The following is a 21,801-nucleotide window of genomic DNA, read 5'->3' on the forward strand; positions in this document are numbered from 1 at the left end:
TAAGTTACTCATGAATGCAGTCCTGGCTTCTCTTACACCAATACAAAGGCTGCTCTTTTGTTTTTTTAATTCATTTAAATAATCAACAGAACAATAGGCTTTATTTACATCAATATGCATTGACTCTAATCATTGACATTTTACCAGAAAATAAAATAAACTACTTGGAATGGGGAAAAAGTATGAAGGGACACAATCAGAGCTGTTATATAGTTAAATGAAACAGGTTTTCTATCAACATGAAGTGTGATTGGGAGAGAGAGGGCAAATCAGAGACATTTAAAAGTTAATAGAACGAAAGTTTTGCATCGATATGCACTTTCTGAAACAATGTCAGTGATAAGTATACAACTCTAATGTTTGACATTACTGGGAGACTGCAGTTTTTAGTGGTTTACCAGAAAATCAAATATTTTATGAGAAACAGCAAAAGTATGAGGCAAATCCTAGTTGCTCTACAAAATCAGACATTTCAGGTGATGATGGAGCAATGATTTTTCAGCTGTCCAAAATGATGTTTAAAATGTTGTGGGGCATGCTGTCCTTAATTGCTGTAAATGTTTTGGGTTTGAGATGCTTCTATTTTTATTCTTTGCATGCCTGTCTTACCTTTGACTTTGGTCATGGCTGAAACTGATCTGTTTTGCATCAGTGCAGTAATCCATTTAATAAGTAAACAGACAAACTGTTGTTAAACACTGCAGCACAGACTAAAACCTTTGTAATAATTATTTTCTTTATTCACACTCTACATAGGTGGGCACAGTGGAATTTGTAAATCAGCAAAGCATGCAACAAGAGGTGGTTCAATCCAAGTTTGCCATTCAGTTGATGATGAAGGGGTCACTTGGCAGCCAACGACCTAGCTGTGAATGTAAGTGGATAAACTGTGGCTGTTTTTTTTTTGTGGGGTGAATACAGTAAAATGTTTGGATTTAGCATCAGGTGCCCACTTTTCTGTAGCAAATCTGGTCACTAATATGTTAACAAACCTTATAAAATACAAAGACTATCATATGCCCGCTTACTGCTCCCAGAACATAACCCCCTCGCCATACCTCCTGCTTTAGAGATAGTGGATGATGTATTTCAGGACTGTTCTTTGAAGCCAGAAACCCTGCCTCCTGCCCCAACAAAGCCTGACAAGTTTTATAGGGTTCTGGATTCACACAAGCATCTGTTCAAGTTCAAGAATCCTGTACCTGATCAAGAGGTTGTGACCCCTGGCCTTAAAGGAGTCAAAGCTAGCTCTTCCAAAGACCCATTGCCCACAGATAAAGAAAGAAGAGTCCTAGATAGATTTGGCATTACTGCAGACCAGTACATTATTTCAAAGGGCTACAAACTCAATTTCAAGCAGCCCTTGAAACCCTCAGGCTTCCCAGACATTCCCCAAACCAAATAACAGAGGCATTGACTCAAATTAGAGATGCTATGCACTCAGGGCTCGGTGGAACCGGTTCCAGTACACCTAAAAGGAAGGTTTTTTTTACTCTAGACTTTTCCTGGTTCCCAGGAAGGAAGGCACAAGGTGGCCTGTACTGGACCTGTCTGCACTCAACAAATTCCTACAGGTTCCAAAATTCAAGATGTTGACCCTTCAAAAATTTTGCCCATGATCTCTCCAAATGCCTTCATGCTTACCCTAGATTTAAAAGACACATACCTGCATATTCCCATAGAGGAATCACACTGAAGCCACTTACACTTCTGAGCAGGTACCAGACACTATCAATTTTGAGCTCTGCCCTTTGGTTTGTCTACTGCTCCCAGGGTCTTTACAAAGTGCTTAGCCCCTTTGATTGTCTTCTGCAGAAAGTACAGTTTTGTACCTACCATAAATGTAGATGTTCGAGTGTTCACACTGCTGCAGTCATCACACTTGGGTTATCCTGCCATCAGGCGGTCCCGCAGTCGGCCTGAGTTCCAAAGTCTTGGTCCGGCGTCGGTTGCTGTCGCTTCTTCCCTGACGTCAGTGCACCAGGGGTATATAAGGTGCATCCAACGCCATTTTCTTCAGTTTTTCTTGCCCCAGATGTCAGGTGCCCCCAAGTAGGTAGGCAAAAAATATTGCTAAGCAAAAATATACCATAAAAACAATACCTTCAGTTACCAGCAAATACACCCCAAAGGTTGTATAGGATAGAAAGGTATAGATAAGTCCAGCTAGTTCAGAGGGGATGGAGGGAGGGTAACCTGGACTGCAGCAGTGTGAACACTCAAACATCTACATTTATGGTAGGTACAAAACTGTACTATGTTCATCGTGTTACACTGCTGCAGTCATCACACTTGGGTAGAATCCCAAAGCTAAGGTTGGGTGGCTGGTCTCTAAAGAGTTAGGATTGGCTATGAGGCCCTGCAGAACTGCAGTGGCAAATCCTGCTCTGGATTTAGAGTAAAGAGGCAGGTGGTAATGCTTGGTAAAGGTGTGCACTGAACTCCAAGTTGCAGCCTCCAAAATTTCCATGGTAGGTACTCCTCTGAGAAAGGTTGTTGAAGTGGCTGTAGCCCTGGTGGAATGTGGCCTAATGTTATTTGGGACTGATTTTCCATGCTGTGTGTAGCAGTACCGAATACAGTGTCCTATCCATTTGGATATAGTCTGTTTTGAGATAGGCTTGCCCTGTGATCCTGCAGCATATGCTACAAGCAGTTGCTCAGTTTTCCTGAAAGCCTTTGTTTTGTCCAAGTAGAAGCGTAGCTGCCTGTGTATGTCCAAAGAATGCAAAACTTTCTCCCCATTATTCTGGGGGTTTGGATAAAAAGTTGGCAAATGGATGGTTTGGTTAAGTGCCACACTAGATACCACTTTTGACATAAAGGTAGGGTTTGTTCTTAAAGAGACCCTGTCCTGATGAAAAATTATAAAAGGTTCCACTGCCATTAATGCCTGTAGCTCTGAGACTCTTCGTGCTGAAGTTACTGCCAGGAGCTGAGCTGTTTTCCATGATAAAAATTTTAGATTGGCTGTATTGGCTGGCTCAAAAGGTGGTAGGGTTAGTTTTTCCAAAACGAAATTGAGGTCCCAAGTTGGTGTTGGTGCTCTCCGGGGCAGTCTTATGTTTTTAGCCCCTCTGAGGTACTGCTTTAGCAAGGGATGAGAGAATAAAGGAGGATCCATGTTGTAATGTGCTGAAATGGCTGAGGCGTGGATCTTAATTGATGAGAAGGATAGGCCTCTGTCCAGCATCTCAGTTAAGTATTGTAAAATCTGAGGAATGTTTGGAACAAGAGGGTCAAGGCTTTGAGCCTCGTTCCAGGCACAGAATCTCTTCCATTTTTCTGACTAATCTTTCCTGATGCTAGGCCTCCTGGCCTCCAAAATGACATCCATAACAGCTTTAGAGAGAGGTGTTGCCTGTTTGACTAATGTATCTGCCATGCAGCCAGGTTTGGGGTTTTCAGCTGTCCGTGCAGGATCTGATTGTTTTGTTGAGTCAGAAGGTGTGGAATTTGAGGCAAAATCCATGGTGGGCCTTAAGCCAAGTTCCTTAAAATAGGGTACCAGTGCTGGCGTGGCCAGTCTGGAGCAATCAGGATAATCTGTGTTTTTTCTTGTCTGGCTTTTAGGAGTACTTTTGAAAGGAGAGGCAGTGGCAGGAAGGCATAAACTTTTAGGTTTTTCCAGCTGAACAGAAGAGCATCCACTTTCCATGCTTGTTTGTGATAAGTCCTTGTGCACAATTTTTGGGGAGGCAAAAAGATCTATTTCTGGGCATCCCCACTTTTGCTTTACCATGCTGAAGATTTGTGGATTTAATTTCTATTCGTGAGGGTCCATGATGTTTCTGCTTAGATCGCCTGTCAGAGTATTTTTGTTTCCTGGCAGGAACTGTGCTTGCAGGTGGACTTGATACGTTAGAGCTGTGTTCCACAAGGTCATGGCTTGCCTGCATAGGAGGTAAGAATGAGTGCCCCCTTGCTTGTTTATGTACCACATTACTGTGGTGTTGTCTGTCTTTAGTAGTAATTGTCCTTGATGTAGAAGGTCCTTGAAAGCTGTTAGGGCATTTTGAATGGCCAACATCTCTTTTTGATTGATGTGAAGATGCATCTGGTCTGTGGTCCACTTGCCCTGAATGCATTTTCCTGCCATGTGTGCTCCCCAGGCATAATCCGAAGCATCTGTTGTTAGAGTTTGCCTGGCTGTGGGTTGGGTAAAAGGCTGACCCTTGTTTAGGTGACATGCTTGTGCCCACCATCGAAACTCCTGTTGCAGGCAGAGAATCATTGGTATTACTGCTTCTAAACTGTGCGAGTGTTGAGTCCAAACACTTTTCAGGTACCATTGTAATTTCCTCATATGCAGTCTGGCATATGGTATTAGTAGTATGCAGGATGCCATGAATCCCAGGGCCTGCAGAATTTTTCTTGCAGGGAGATGGGACTTTCTTGCCAGCAATTGAAAATATTGAGTTAGTTGAACTTGTTTGTCTGGCGTGAGGTAAGCCATCTGGGCCGTTGTATTTAAGCTGGCACCCAGGAATATAATCTGTTGCAAGGGCACTAGTTTTGACTTCTTTTCATTTACTGTGTACCCTAGGTTAATTAGCAACCTTTTTACAAATGCCAGATGCTGTAGAAGAATGTCCTTTGTCTCTGCTTTAATGAGGCAGTCGTCCAGGTATGGATATATTTGAATTCCTTTTTGCCTGCAAAATGCAATTACTGGTGCCAGGCACTTTGTGAAGACCCTGGGCACAGTAGATAAGCCAAAGGGCAGTGCAGAGAATTGGTATTGCATTGTACCAGCTTTGAATCTGAGGTATCTTCTGCAATTTTGTCTGATAGGGACATGCAGGTATGCCTCTTTGAGGTCCAGAGTAACAAGCCAAGCCTTCCTGCCCAGCATGGGTAGAAGCTGCTGTAATGTCAACATTTTGAATTTTGGAATATCCAGGTAAGTATTCAGAATTGAAATATCTAGTATGGGCCTGCAGCCCTTGTCCTTTCTGGGGACCAGGAAGAGTCTTGAGTAAAATCCTTGTCCTTGTTCCTGTTGTGGTACTTTTTGAATAGCTCTCATGTCCATGAGGGCTGAAATGTGTGTTTGTGCCTCTGCCCATTGATTTTGTGGCAGGTCTGGCATTCCTTTTAGCCTTGGTACAGTATGAAAGTGGAATATGTAACCTTGAGACACAATATTCAGGACCCATTTGTCCTGAGTGATTGTTTGGTTTTAAAAAAAAAGTGCTAGTTTTCCCCCTAAGGGGGCTTCCAAAAGGGACGTGCTTGGCATATGGAGGGGAAAGTCATTGTGACTGTTTCCTGTAAGGTTGAGACTTGTCCTCACCACCTTTTGGAGTTGAAGTGCCCACTGTCGTTGTCTGTTTGAGCCTTGGGGTTGGATCTGCCTCATGGGCGTCTGTATCTGCCTCTCTGTGGCCTGTCTGACACTGGAAAGGACCAATTCTTTGTTGGCCAATTTCTGCTAAACCAAGGTGGCTGTACCTGTAAGAAATCCTTGACTGTTTGCATAGATTTAGCTTTATCCTCCATTTTCTTTAACACTTCTTCTGCCTTAACACCAAACAAAGTATCATGCTGTAAAGGAGCATCCAATAATTTTGCCTTAACATGATCAGGTAAACTTTGTTCTTTTAACCAAGCATGTCTTCGAATCACAGAACCTGTAACTGCGGCTCTACAAGAGGCCTCTAAAGAATCAAAACCACATTGCAGAGTATGTTTTCCCACTTGTTCAATTGCATGCAATAAATCCTACATTTCTTTACAATCAGCTTCTGAGTTTGCAAGCATTTTCTGTTTTAACTGAGCCATTAAATATTGTTGGTACTTAAGCATGTGAAACTGGCAATTTAAAGCTCTTACTGCTAAAGTTGTAGAAGTGTATACTTTCTTCCCCCATCTATCCAAAGCTCTGGAATCTCTGTCCGAGGGTACTGGATTTTTTGCAATGGAAGCCTTAACCCCTTTTGGACCCTGGGAAATAGATTCTGGATCAGCAGAAGGGTTTTTGTAAAGAAACTTGTGAGAGTCAGGTACTCTATAATACCTATCTGGCTTTGCTGGAGCAGGGGGCAAGGAGTCAGGAGATAAATTGGATTCAGAGAATACATCATCCACATTATCTAGCACTGGCGGAATAGCCAGGGGCCTGTGTTGAGGCAATAAGAGGACATCCCTGAGTCTTTTCTTGGATTCTGAGTAATCCTGGCTTTCCCAATGGAAATGCTCCCTCATGGTATGTAAAGTTTCCCCAAAAGAATAATCCTCAGGAGGAGAGGCTGAAGGGATAGATTCTTCAGCATCAGAGTCTTCATAGGGGGGTAGAGAGTTTCCCTGGTCGGATGAGGAATCAGAAGAAATGGAAACCTGATCAGAGGAGTTATAGTCTGTATCCTGCCTAGGCCTTTTCTCAGGAGGGGGATGGGAACCCCTGATTAGAGTAATGAGGTCTTCGGCCATCTTAAGCATCTGTTTGTTAGGCATGGAGGACTGTCCAGGAGAATGCTGTACTTGTTTCTTTGTCGTTAGTGGTACCTTTGTCTTGGCTGTTGTTTTAATGGTAAGTTGTGAAGGTTTGAAAACACCCTCAGAAGCCGATGCCTGCTCAGCGGCTCCGGACCCATCTGAGGGATTAGTTTCCGTAGGCCCAATACCGTGAGTTTCCAGAGGCCTAGATGTCTCCACGTGGGAGTCGGAAGCAGCCTGTGGCTCTGAGGTAGCAGGTGTCAGGGGCTGCGAAAGCACCTCACTGAGAACTGGCAAACCAGCGACTGGCCTAGAAGAGGTTTTGTCTAGGTTTTGGACCTCGGATGCCTGTCTTTATCCTTGTCTTTGCGTTTTTTCGGTATTGAGGTCGTCAGCTGATCCGACGGCATCGTATAATTGAACCTTCGGCCAAAGTAGTGCAAAGCAAAATCAAAACATCTTTTAATAGTGTGTTTGTTAAATCTAGCACAAAAGCGACAACTAGTGACGCCGTGATCAGGGCCTAGGCATGGAATACAGTAAGAGTGGAAGTCCTTATGAGGTATTTGCTTCCCACAAGAAATACAATTATTAACTTTATCTGACATCGGTCTGAGGCAAGAAAAAAGTTTCCCCAACAGGGTACTTAGCTTTATTGAAGACTTTGGATTTGAAATTCGCCTTTGAAAATCTCAGCAGTCGGCCGACTGGCACTTACGAACTGCTTCTGCTTCGGGCACCGCGCGGCAAGAAAGACTAAAGAAAATGGCGTCGGATGCATCTTATATACCCCTGGCGCACTGACGTCAGGGAAGAAGCGACAGCAACCGACGCCGGACCAAGACTTTGGAACTCAGGCCGACTGCAGGACCGCCTGATGGCAGGATAACCCAAGTGTGATGACTGCAGCAGTGTAACACGATGAACATCAAAAGGGGTTCAGTTTACCCCTGTTTGGACAACTGCCTTATACAGGCTACAAGCCTTACAAAACTCAACTCAGAGTTGCTGTTCACTCAGACCCTCTTAACCTCCCTTGAATTCACCATAAGTGCACAGAAATCCCATACAGACCCCCTCAACCAGGATTGTGTTCCTATGGGCTATTCTGGATTCTACCCTTTAGACAGCTTTCTTGCCTCCGGACAAAGTTTCATTCCTGACTATGTACTTCCAAAAAATCATGGTCAGAGATTTCCTCACAGCCAGAGAGTACCTCAGGGCACTTGGTTACATGGTCCTCTTGCATCCTCATGCCCCCCCCCCCCGGCCAAGCTACATATGAGGAAACTTCAATGTTACCTCACAAATGTGTGGTGCAAACACTCACAGCCTCTTTCAGCCAAGATCAAACTGATTCCTTGCCTCACAGAGAAATTTGCATGGTGGGTCCAGGCTTGCTCCCTCAACCTGGGTCTCCCCTTCAGATTCATTCTCCCAGGGGCAAACACTGACTACAAATGCCTCAGAAGTAACCTGTGGAGCCTATTTCAGCTGCTTCCAGACCCAAGGGAAGTGGGACCAGAAGTTCAGAAATAAACACATACATTTAAAAGAAGTTGTGGCAGTTCAAAAAGGCCTTCAAAGAAAAATGGAAACCAGGAATGCTAGCACTGTAAACAGGCAATACCACAGTCATTAGGTACATAAACAAACAAGGGAGGGACACACTCCTACCCTCTCTGCCACTTAGCAGTGGATGTTTGGGAAACAGCCCACTCCCTAGGATTATACTTCTTGGCACAATACCTGCCAGGTGTGCACAATCAACTAGATGACCACCTCAGCAGAAGCCTGTCAGATCCCCATGAGTGGCAACTGCATTGGGAAATATGGGGAGGGCCTCAAATAGACCTTTTTGCCACCAAGGAGAATGCCCAATTGGAAAAGATTTGCTCCAGGGACAAAATGGAGTGAGCCTGGAAGACAGATGCTTTTGCTTTCCCTTGGACAGGCATCTTCCTGTATGCCTTCCCTCTGATTCGTCTGCTTCCCAGTGTATTGCTAAAGATAAGGGAAGAGGGGCCAAGAGTAATATTAATAGCCCCAGACTTGCCCAGGGAGAACTAGTACCCTCTGCTAATCAGTGTGACCAGCACAGAACCATGGGAGCTGCCACAGAGATCGGACCTTTTGACACAGGACAAGGGAAAGATTGCACACCTCAGCCTGCAAGACCCTCAAATTGTCAGCATGGAGGACACCTTAATGCCTTGGAGGGACCCTATTCTAGACAAACAAGTTCAGGATATTCTAAAAGAGGCCAGAAAGCCAAGCACTAGGACATCCTACTCTGCTGAATGGAAAACATTCTCCCTTTGGTGTGGGCAAAATGCACAGAATACTCATCTAGCCAAGATCCCGGTTATCCTGGCCTGTCTGACCAGCATCTTTGACAAAGGTCTGTCCTATTCCTCCATAAAAATTCATGCCTCAGGTATTTCAGTCAACATTCCTGCCCAACCTCCAATCTTCTGTCACCCCCTTATGAAACAGTTTCTTAGAGGGTGATCCACATTAGGCTACCCAGAATGCCTCCGAACCCACCCTGGGACCTCAGTTTTATTCTGGAGAAACTTACTCTTCCCCTATTCAAATCAGCTACTTCCACTGAGTTAAAATTCTTGACATGGAAGACTGTTTTCTTGTTAGCCATCATCTCTGCTAGAAGGGTTTCTGAATTACAGGCACCCATGTCAGTGGAACCTTACCTCATTTTCCACCCAGATAGAGTCTCACTCAGGACTAACCCCCCTCCTTTATACCCAAGGTGGTGAGAGAGACCTCCTTAAATCAAGCCATACATCTGCCTGCTTTCTTCCCCAAGTCACAAAACAATGTTGAAAGAATACAGGCAGCTCTATTACTATCTAGACAGAGCACGCACGATGAGGAAATCAGACCAACTATTTGTGGCCTTTACCACTGGTTCTGAAGGGAAACCAGTTTCCAAGCAAACTATCTCTAAATGGATCTCTCTCTCTCTCTGCATTTCCTTTTATTACAGCCATCATGGTAAAAAGCTCCCAGTGCTGTGAGAACACACTCCACTAGGGCAACTGCTGCCACTAACGCCTTCCTTAAAGGGGTACACACCAAAGACATCCTGGAAGCTGCTACCTGGTCTTTAGTGCATATCTTTACCAAACATTACCATGTGTCAGCTTTCTCCAAGTCCAGAGCAGGATTTGCCACTACCGTCTTGCAGGGCATTCTCACCTCTTCTTAATCTGCCATCCCCCTTTCTTCTCAGCTTTGGGAATCATCCCTCATGTCAGGACTGTAACAGTGAAACACGAAGAACATAGTACAGTTGTGTATACTTACCATAAATGTAGATGTTCAAGTGCATTCACTACTGCAGTATTCTTTAGTTCCCTCCTCCCCCAGCCTACAGGGTAGACTTGGACAAGCTTCTTCTCAGTCAGGGTAACCCTCTTCCTACCCTTCCCTTTCTTAGCTTTCAGTGTTCTAGACCCTTGACATCAGACCCCATCTGGGGGGCTGCTGTCTTTAGGAGGCAAGAAAAATCTGAGATCATGGCACCAGTCGACTCCCCTTATAGCTGAGCATACTGACGTCGGTTAGGGCGTCCACCAGCTGTTAGAGGAGGGGAATTTTTCTCTGGTAGTCAGGCTGGGCAAGGGCTTCCATGGCAGGAAATCCCACAAGTCAGAACTGCAACAGTATACACTCGAACATCTACATTTATGGTAAGTATAGTCAGCTATACTACGTCCAAGGATCAGGACTATAAGGAGATTATGAATATGCTGGTCTTAGCATAGCACATCATATACAGAACACAATACTGCCATGCATTACAGAACACTGTGATGAGCATACATAGTGATGTATCTATATATATATATATCTATACACATATATATATACATATATATATATACATATATACATATATATATATATATATATATATATATATATATATATATATATATATATATATATATATATATATAGATAGATAGATATACACACTAAGTGCAGATGGGACAGAGCAGGTATCACATCTGTGAGTACAGATGAAGTGTATAAAGCACCTGCATGCAGAGCATGAATGCCAAATAAGAAAGCTAACAAAAAGCAATTGTTTATAACTTATTTTCTGTGCACATTCAAAGAATATAAGGAAGGTGAAACAGCAAGAAGAGCTGCATATACCTTATAGGTTACTAAAGAGGACATTTACCACCCTTTTATATTGTCAACACTTCTGTTAAAAATGTGAGTGAGGGATCAAAATCATAAGACTATTTTTTTGTAGCTCAGTAAAATTCCCATATTGCAGGAGACAACAATCCACTGAACTTCATGGCGTTTCCCAGGAGATCACAATGTTCTTCCTGTTGGTAGGCGTTGAAGTCTGGAGATCACATGTAACTTCTGTTTGTCGATCACCTTCATTAATATCACTGTACAGAAAGACAGAGCTGCATCATATGACTTCATCTGTTTTTATGCTCTCTGCCTTATCTAATAAACATTCACACCTGCTGTCCTTTGTTTATAGTAAAAGCCCTCAAGGTACCAAAGATGGTGCACTGCATGTCTAACTCTGGGGAATGTAGTTTTAAGTCAACATCTCAGCTCCTTTGGTGTATGAGTCAGAAATAGAGAGCTCCTCCCCCTTCATGTATAGCTTGTGGCACTGCACACCCCAGTTTCCTAGAGAGCACTCTGAGCCTTTACAGTCTGTTCTGCTCCTATGAAATGTTTCCCCTGTTTGAAGAGAGCAGGCATATAGATATATGTCATATGCTAGTCAGAGAAGAGTTAGCTAATAAACTTTTGAGTGTTTCACCTAGCCTTGTATAACCAATGTTTCTTTTACCTCCTGTCCCAGATATCCATAAACTCCTATATAGATATGTACTTTACATCTCCACCTGTGGCTTCTCGGAAGTGCTATTTCGTAAAGTTAGTATTAAATCATCCCACATCATGTTGTTTCCCGTGCACTTCATTTTCACTTTTTCTCCTACCTGCATGCTCTTGGTGATTTGTTGTGCCCATGTCATCTCTCTGCTGTCCCCTTGTCTCATCCATTCTGTGCATCCCCAGGCATGTTTAGGAAACAGGATTCGTGTCTTAAAATTGCTGAATTTTTCCATGATCTAAATACATCCTAACTGACGATGTTTGTCTTTGTACATAGACACTGTGTCACACACAGGGAATTTATTTAGTGGAGACAGAATAGGTACAGCCCCTCTCACAGTAGAGGTGCAGGACAAAGCTTTTTCTGTAATCTCCACCCAAAGTTGATGCTGCCAGGTTTCAAACCAATCTTGCACGAAACTGAGGAAAAATAAGTTTCTTTTGCTATGGGTGAAAATTATGCAGTGTACATGTTTGGCTTTAAGCTGTTTATTGCTTTTTTTAGACACCTTCCTTGAATTATCACTTGTGACATAGGCAAACTTACATTTATATAAAAGTAATTAAATCATATTAAGTTCAGATTTACAAACATTATAATTCACATCTGTTGTCAGGCATCATGTAATTAAAGCAACATTACATAAATTATTAAATTCCTGCTTCTCTTAAACATCATTCCTCCTCCAAAATATTTTAGGTCCTTACATTCACTGCTGCAGTATTCTTAACATTCAGGATTCCTTTCCGTGAAAGTCCGTCATCTGGCCAGTATGTTAAAGACTTCCTGTTGCATTTAAAGGTACGTCTGAATGTCAGTCAAGTGCTCCTTGCGTACAGTAGGACATAAAAGTGATGTTCAGCCTTACCATAAACAGAACTTCTTTGCCAAATGTCCGAATGCATCTTTTCAACATCGGTCTGTTTACCTGCATCCATTTTGCCAGTTGAATGCACTTTCATTCTCCAGTGATTTACCTACACCTGTTTGCAGAGCAGATAAGTGCTCCATTGGAGTTTTTTGTTTCCTCTTGCTAATGTCACCCAGGAAAGGTAACTGCTGGGAGACAAATTCCCCATAAAGACTTCCACAATATGTCTTTTTTTGTCTAGGAGCATCTTATGACCATACATCTTGTTTTATTTGCCAGGCATTCATTCCGAAAACCCTTCGCAGTAGACTTTCTTCCCTTTCCTTGCATCTTGAGAACCAGCGTCTTGCTAAAGATACAATGGATGGAATTTCCCATTCCGAGGGTCAGCCATTAGGGAAGAAGAAGGTGAAAAAGGTATGACTGGAATCTTCCATTGTCCAGCTTCTGCCAGGTGTTTTTCCTGAGGTTGTTACAAACCCAGAGACTCACCCGGCTGTGTTGTTGGATTCCTCTACCACGACTATGTTGGAGGCCAGTGAGGTTCCGACTGGCAGCACATTCGATGAGGCTTTGCAGGCATCCATCTCAAACGTTCAGGGGGAACCATGGTTGATCTTTTCCTAGGGGAATTCCTCAGATTTTAGTTAGGGAAGAGGTTCCTACTAAGGTTCTCAGCTGCTGTCCTGGGTCTGAGTCTTCTCAGTTTTTTGGATGGGTCGTACCCTTAAAAAAGAAACAAAAACTTAAACATGTTTCTTCTGCTCCTAGGGATCTTCAAAGTGAATCACAGGCTTTCACTCAGGGGCTATTTTCCTGCTTTAATGTCTTTAAAGCCTCCTCAAGGGGTTTCAGTTCCTACTCTTCCTTGGTCCGATACTCCCCTTAAAAGGCTTAAAGAACAGGATTCTTCTGAGACTGAGTTGGATTCTGTTGATGAGTCCCTGACCTATTTACTCAAATTCCTTCTCCTTTGGACTATGGGTCAGAAGAGGAGGAATCTATTAGTCCTGATGCTCCTTTTTTAAGTGGGATTGTGCTTAGGTCGCTGATATCCATAGGAGATACTATGAGTTGCTACAGTTGGAGTATCCTAAACCTGCGGCTATTAATCCTGTTTTGGCTGCTTTGCTGGATGTTTTTTTCCAATGCTTCTCATGCTACTGATTCTTTACCCCTGTTCCCAAGAAGCCTGATGTTTTTTTATAGAATGCCTGAGGATTGTTTCTTTTTGTATAAATGTCATGCTGCTGACCCTTCTGTGGTCTCTGTAGCCTCTGATAACCAGTCTCAGTTACTTCCTTCACCCAAGTTATTGCCTTCTGACAAAGATAGCAGAACTATGGAATGGTCGGGTAAGAAGCTTTACATTTTAAGTTTGCCAAAATTTTGATAAATTTATGTTAGGTATTCTAGAAATAGTCAAAATACAACCAAGAGGGTGTGACCGTAAAAATAAGCTGACAAAAAAGGAAACTGAATGGCAGCATAAGTTGGCTGCCATGTTTCCACCAGACTTAAATGATTTCATATCTATTGCACCCTTAATACATGAAAGGGCTAGTCAAATATAATGTATTTTATATCAGAGTATATTCAGCAGGGTATACATTTTTGCTGGTAATACTAAGATGTATACACATAATATAACAATATTATTTTGAAGTAAAAGAAAGGTAATTTTAGGAAGAAATGTGATTTTTGTATGATGTCTTTAAGTATTGATTACTGTTGTCATGTGACTTGTACTTTTAATTGACAAGATTATTTAAATGCTTTTGACTTTTGTAATAATGTATTCTGATGAAGTCTCACTTGATATGAGAGGAAAGCAGGGTACTTACGCATTATCGCAACCACATTCATAAGCAACTCACTCTCACTTGACTTTGCAATATTAAACACTGAACCAGTGAAAGATTTGTTCTTTTTCAGTGAAAGTGTTACTATTATACCAACAGATTTATTTGATGTGTACCCGGAGTTGTTTATAGAGCTGCGATTTCCTTTTTGTTTCGAAAATAACCCTAGTGGGATATCAAGTCAGATGACTTACCCAGTTTGCTCGTATTTGCCGTGTTTATCACGAATGTGCAAGCGGCATTCGCGGCTGTACTTAATCTGGCAACACTGAAAAACAGGTTTGTTTTTTTTTTCTCAGGCAAGTTACAGTAATTCCCCCAACCCAATCATGTTTTTCTCTTATTTTTTCCTCTTTTCTGACTCCTGCCTCACTTCTCTGAATTGTAATTACGAAGTAACGCTGTCCCAACACCCCCTTTCATTCTTGGAAGCTACCTGGACTGTTGTGTTAACAGGAATGGTTAAAGAACCATACTGTGGAAATAATGTCATGGCATATTTTGTCATTAGCAGAACAACCGCATGACAGTAAACAAGAAACAAATAAAACTGTTTATCTGACATTTCTTTACTATGAATATGCAAGTAGGCAGTAAGTCATTTTCATCCAACACCCATGGCCAAAAACTCTACAATCAGATCAAGTGTACAGATTCTGTGATTCTGTTGTTTTGGTCTTTCTTTCTGACCAACTTTTACTGTTATCCAACAAGGTTGTAGTTGAGGGCTACCTTGCATTCTTCACAGAACCGGGATTTCTTTTCTGTTTACAAGAAGAGCCAAGTGAGTTGCTTAAGAATGTGGCTGTGATAATACGTAAGTACCGAAAGAGCTAAATACTGTGTGTAATTATCAAATATTTAATTCGCAGCTAGTGGTTTGCTGTTTTGGAACCAACTATCTTTTATTATTTTTACAAATTTAACAGTGTTGTGAATTTTAAGGTTTACATTTCTGCTACCCTAGCTTTTAGGGCTATTAATTATCAGACCCATATGTCTACGTATGTGTTGGGTCTTCTTCTTCAGGCCTGTCAACTTATTTCTGATTTTCCTGAATCCGAGGGTAAAACATCTGTTTTCCTTGCTACGGACTTCCTCTGAAATCATTCGTCATTCTATTAAATGTAGTTATGATGTGGCAGATGCCTCTTCTAGGGCTTCTGTTTTTGGTTCAGTTATGAGGAGATATTCTTGGATTAGGCCCCAGCCACTAACTGATATTAAAGCTAAGTTGATGGATGCTCCCCTGGATTCTAAATTTTTGTTTGGGGAAGCTGCTGCTGGTTTGTTTAAGTCCCTTCAGGATAAGGGTAAGGCTTTACAGGAGCTTAAACATGTTTTTGTTTCTCCTGTGCCTAAATCTCAGAGAAACTATCCTGCTAAGCCTGCCTTTGTTCATAGACATCTCCACCCTTGTACTAAAGGCAAGGAGAGTGGCAAACGGGCTCCTCCTGCTAAGACTACTCACTTTTCAGGGTTTCTGATGCCTTCCTTTCCAGACAAACAAGGTGCTGTATGATTATCCATCTCCTCCCAGCCACATTCCCCTTCGTCTTCACTTTATGTTTTCTCTTCCTGCTTGCCTTCAGATCACTCAAGATTCTTGGGTTCTCTCGATCATTAGTCAGGGGCACTTCATGGTTTGGAAATCCCACCCTTCTTTTATGGGCATTCCTCAACCTCCTCAGGAACAGCTTCCATTTTTCCCAGAGGTTCATCAAACTCTCTTTACTCAGGGTACTACTGAAGAGGTGCCTGTGTCCTAAAGGGGGAAGGGTTCTACTCCATACTGTTTCTAATGCCAAGAAAAGAGGGCACTTGGGCACCTATTCTGGACCTCTTTCATCTAAACACTTTTTTAAAAGTGTTTTCCTTTTGGATGATGTCTCTTCAGATTCTGTTTCCTCTTCTGCTCCCTCAGGCCTATATCGTGCCTCTGGACCTCAAGGATGCTTATCTCCATATTCCTATCCATCCTCTTTTCAGGAGGTTTTTGCGTCTCTGTTTCTTCCTGGCATTTTCAGTTCTCTTCTTTGCCCTTTGGCCTTTCTACTGCTCCAAGGATGTTCACAAAATGCCTTGCTCCTGTAATTGCTTTTTGCAGACTTCAAGGGATCCAGATATTTCCTTACTTAGATGATCTGTTGATTCAGGCATCTTCACCAGAGACTCTTTTGCAAAATCTTCATTTTGCCATTTCCCTTCTTCAGAGCCTGGGGTTCACAATAAATTTCAAAAAGTCTTCTGTAACTTCTTCTTAGGATCATGTTTTTCTGGGTTGCAGGATTCAGTCGGTGCCTATGATTGCATTCCTGCCCCTCAGAAGGCCTTAACTCTCATTTCTTTTCTTTCACGTTCTTCTTCCTTTGGCTTTCATCACCACCAGGGAGTTTCTGAGAGCTCTGGGTTTCATGGCATCCACCATTCCAATGATCTCTCTGGATAAACTTCACAGGACAAAGTTTCAGTGGTTTCTGAAGTCAGTGTGGCTTCAACATGCACATCCTCTAGACTTTGTAGTTCCTCTTCTTCTGTGTCATAGACAGGAACTTCACTGATGGATTTGGCAATTGTCTCTGAACCTAGGGATCTTTTTCATCCCCCTCTTCCCTCTCAGGAATTGTTCACAGATGCTTCAGACATGGGTTGGCGGGTGACTTTTGGTTCCCTAAAGGTACAGGGGGTGTGGTCACCTTGCCAGCAGGGGGAGCACATTAATGTCAAAGCTCTTCTGCTGGTCCTTCTGGCTTTTCATCCTCTTTTCTCTCCAGGGGCTCTCAAGGTGTTCACAGAGGTTTACCATCAAAATGTTGATTGCACATCATCGACACCAATTACACGAAGTCTAAGCTCCTACCGCTGAAAAATCAAACAATATTCTGAACTGTAAAATCTCACCCCTTCTTGATCCATGTTAGTACTTGTTTTTAGGTGTGGAGCAGTCAGAAATGTCGACTTTCATTTTTTTTTTTTTTGGCATTCTGAAAAGTCGGCAGTACGAATTTTACATAAATTTGTCAACAATGTGCATATTCCACTATGTGCAATCAACATTTTGATGGTAAACCCTTCACAGACAATACCACAGTGATGTGGTATATAAACAAACAGAGAGGTATGAGATCCTACCTTCTTTGCCATTTGATACTTCTGGCATGGGATTTTGCTGTCAAGTATCAAGTGACTCTTCAGGTGGTTTATATCCCTTCTGGTCAGAGCATTACAGTAGACACTCTGAGCAGGTCCTTAACTCAGTCCCATGAATGGATGCTTCATAGGGATGTGTTTCTAGACATTATTCACCAGTAGGGTACTCCTCAAGTGGATCTTTATGCCTCCCCTCTGAACAGACAACTTTCTCTGTTTTGTGCCAGAGTATCAGGTCATCTGTTATGGAAGGTGTGTGCCCTCTCATTTTCTTGGAGGGGGATGTCTCTTTATGCAATCCTTCCCCTTCCTCTCATTCCGAAAGTCCTGTTCAGAATTCAACAGAATGTTCTCAAAATCTTGTTAGGAAATCCCTTTTGGCTTCAACAGCACTGGTTCCCTCTACTTCTGCATCTAGCCGGGGCAGTCATCACAAGTTACCTCACAGGGCGGATCTAATCACACAAGACAAGGAATCTTTCATCCATCTCCATCTGTCCACACTTCAACTGACATTGTGGGTGATAGGATTTTGATTCCTCATAGACACCTTTTTTCTGAGGATGTGCTGCAAGCCCTGCAGGAGGCCAGGAAACTTACTACTAGGAAATCCTACTTATCCAAATGGAAGAGTTTTTCTGTATGGTGTCTGTTTCATAACCTGAACCCACTTACTGTGGATGTTCCTTTGGTTCTCTCTTATTTGTGTGAGTTGCTCAATGCTGGTTTGGCCTATTCTTCTGTTAAGGCCCACTTATCAGCCACCTCTGCTTGTCTGCCTTTATCTCCTCCTTTAGCTTCTAGATGAGAGGTTAAATAATTTCTCAAAAGTGTCCTTAATATTAGACCTCCCAGGAAACCTGTTCCTCCTCCCTGGAATTTTAATTTTGTTTTGGAAAAGTTGACTCAGGCTCCTTTTCAGCTTGCTGTTTCAGCTTCCTTGCAGCATTGTTCTTGGAAGACTGTTCTGTTGTTAGCTCTTACTTCTGCCAGATGGGTGTCTGAGTTGTAGGCCGTTGTGGCTTGTCCTCCTTTTTTGATTTTTCATGAGGACAGGGAGTCCTTACACACTAATCCCTCTTTTATGCCTAAGGTGGTTAATGAGCTTTCCCTTAATCAGTCTATTAATCTGCTTCCTTTTTTTCCCCTGTCCCCAGTCTGACAATGAGAGGGTGCTGCATACATTGGATGGGCATAGGCAACTCAGAATTTATTTGGATCAGACTAAGGCTATTCGAAAATCTGATCAGTTGTTTATTTCTTTTCATGCTAGCTCTTTGGGTCTAGCTGTATCCAAGCAAACAATTTCTTCTTGGATTTCTAAGGCTATTTCCTTTTGTTACAGCTTTCATGGCAAGAGCCTTCCTGCTTCAGTCAAGGCTCATTCTACTAGAGCTGTGGCTTCTTCTGGTGTTTTTTTCAAGGGCTTAGATACTAATTCTGTTCTTGAAGCAGCTACCTGGTCTTCTATGCATACCTTTAGTAAGCACTACAATTTGGATGGTATCTCTAGAGCTGGGCTGGTTTTGCTAATGCCATTCTCCATGGCTTCTTAGGGGACTCTTCTTCTTCTCCTTCCCCCTCCCAAGTTTCCTCTTGAGCTTTTGCACTCTCACAAATGTTAAGAATACTGCAGTAGTGAATGTAAGGACATAGTACAGCTGTATAAAATCTTACCATAATGGTAGATGTCCTTGCCTTTACTGCTACAGTATTTGCTCCCTCCCCCATCCTGCTAGTCCTTTGCCTTCCTGGATGTACAGGTTGGCTCTTGGGTTCCTTGGACTGGTGTTCCTACTGGGGCAATCAGTTCTGTTTATGGTAAGCCTAAACATCATATTTATGCCCTACTGTACACAAGGAGTGTTTTGAGTGACGTTCAGGCGTACCTTTTAAATGCAACAAGTCTTTGCTATACTGGCAGTGTGATGGGCTTCCACGGCAGGGATTCCCGAATGTTAGGAACACTGCAGCAGTGAACGCAAGGACATCTACCATTATGGTAAGATTTTACACAACTGTACTTTCTGCATGTATTGTTCCCCACAATCTCTATTTTTTTCTTTTAATTTACTCCTACCCTTTTCTAAAGATTCCACTCTCAGTTCTTTTGTCTTTGTTACAATATTCACTATGTCAAGTATAGTTGGTTTATATTTGGACTTCCATTTATGTCTTGGCAAGTCAGATCCTGTATCCCATCTCAAAAAAATAATTTCCTTAGTTACACTCATTTGCTTGCACAGTATTTCTAACAGAGTACTGTGTATGGAGTTTTTAAACTCTGCTAACTCATTACACTCCCAGAACATATGTTCCCAGTTACCTCTTTCTTCCCATCACACATCCAACAATTGCCACCTACCTGAGGAAAAATTCTTTGGAGACTGCTTGGTGAGTTGCCTATTTTTTAATATTATTTGTTTTTCTTCCTGATTAATAAACTGGTTACTCACAGCTCCGTCTGGAACAGGAAGTACCAAATTATAGATAAGGAATAGAAATAAACAATGGCAGTTCAAGTCACCGTTCAGTTTAGTTTGTTTAGGCAACTAATAATGAGTGAAGGGCAACCACAAATGTATGTTTTAAATGCCCATTTTGTAGTGTACCATATGCAGTGACCTGTGTTACTGTGAGTGACAGTCATGCGTAGCAGGAAGAGGTGGGAGTTTGTGACAGTGAGAACACAGTTAGGGACTGCATTAACATAATGGGTCATTAGGAATAGGTCTTTCAAATGAAAGCACATCCTCCTGGTATCCTTTAGTTAAATGTGGCCTGATGTTTTGTTGCGCTGACAGTTCATGGCTTTACTGGCTGTGCCATAATGGTTCATGTGCATTTGTTTTCTACTTCAGCTTTTGATGGTCATTCTGTATACAGTGCAGAATGTAGTTCCTGTTTAAGAATTCCATTCTAGCCTAATAAATAAAAGTGCTTACATAATTCTGAGATCATGTTTTTCAACTAACCAGTAATAAGCTGTCTTCTTTGTGCACCTTTACAGCTGAAGCAGACTGGACTAGAGGGAGTATAGCAAATAGCATCACCAGGGTCCTGCATAACTGCCTGAAGAACATGCCTGAAGGTAAGGAATGTGTTCCACAATGCTTCATATGTACTTGTAGGAGTCAGGCAAGGTTAAGGAGCAAAAACAACTCCAGGACACACACCATATTCTGAAGTTTGGAGTCAAATGTTTGCAAATCTGTTTCGCAGCAATGTCTGAAGGGAGAGGAATAAGCAACTGAAGTAAAAACTGTCTATGTCATGTATTTTAAAATGGACACCATTAATGGTTATGGTTGGGACTGTATTTTTTTAGGTTAGGTTCATAGGTTAGTATTAGGCTAACTGCCCTTGTGGGCCATTTTAAGCCTAGCCAATTACCCTATGTGAGAATTAAACTCTGTACCTTGTGTTTTTAAGATAAACACCTTAACCATTATGCCAACCTCCCACCCATATATTTCACCATTGGTTCATGTTATAAATGGCAGAATCCATCTGCTTTGTGTGATGACCAAAATGCATTTGTCTCCTTGCTCGCATGAAGTGAATTCTCTTCTATCCCATCTCAAGTGGATTATATCAGAGGACATTAAGATTTAAGCAGGGACCTGTGTCCACATGCTCACACACCTTATCTGCCCCTGTTGTTATGATACAACAAATGCTGGCATAGCAATATATGTCAAAGTGGTACAGTACATCCCCAGTTCCTCCTGTGGAAGAGGCAGGCATGTTTTTGCCACTCAGTTTTTCTTCTCAGTACACTCATCAAAGCTAGACTGTCTAATTGAATACAGGTTGCCAACATGAGAAACAGGAACTCTGTCTTTCTGTCTCACTGTCACAGTCTTAGAGGCAATATGTAGATGTGTTTAGGTTCATAGATTAGTACTAGGCTAACTTCCCTTGCGAGCCATTTTAAGCCTAGCCAATTATCCCTTGAGAGACTCAAACCCTGCACCTTGTGTTTGTAAGGCAAACACCTTAACCATTAAGCCACCCTCCCAACCCTTGTGTAGGTTTACCACCTGTCCCACTTTTCACAAGACATTGGTTAGGGTAGCTATGTTCTGTAATAAAATATGAAAAATAGTAAATGCCCTCATATTTCAGGAGGAACAAAATGTCTTACTTTTTTTTGCTCAAATTATGATACAATTTTTAAACAATTTAACTCATTTTATGCCATCCCAGTGGCATAAAATAAAAAATATATTATTAAATTCTACAATATTTGTAAATAAAAATAATCCTTTTGTACTTGTAAAGAGCATGGTATCATGTTGCAGATTCTCTCATTTTACTAAGAAATGTCCCCCTTTGGCCAGCTGTAAAGTATATACGTATACTCCTAGGACAGGTGACTCAGTAACAGCTTCTTTTTCTAGTGCCTGTACTGACTTACTACATCCTGACAACTCCTCCTGTAACCATCCCACATTACACTGTGCAACTTGTTCAGTTGTGTTGTTATATACATATATATATATATATATATATATATATATATATATATATATATCTCAGTACCTCCTGTACCATCCCACATTACACTGTGTAAC

At 42.0% G+C, this 21,801-nt stretch overlaps 1 protein-coding gene across 1 annotated transcript in view; it reads left to right on the forward strand.

Annotated features, from left to right (window-relative positions):
- Positions 1–21,801, forward strand: part of PLK5 (polo like kinase 5 (inactive)) — a 74,512-nt gene that overhangs the window by 28,716 nt on the left and 23,995 nt on the right. The window contains exons 10-11 of the mRNA XM_044053985.1: positions 757–874; positions 20,235–20,315. Of these exons, the coding sequence (XP_043909920.1) occupies positions 757–874; positions 20,235–20,315 (199 nt within the window). The remainder of the gene's footprint in view (positions 1–756; positions 875–20,234; positions 20,316–21,801) is intronic.

Source organism: Protopterus annectens, chromosome 13.part0 (assembly GCF_019279795.1).
Source record: "Protopterus annectens isolate FY-2018-M chromosome 13.part0, PAN1.0, whole genome shotgun sequence".
Taxonomy (NCBI): Eukaryota; Metazoa; Chordata; order Ceratodontiformes; family Protopteridae; genus Protopterus; species Protopterus annectens.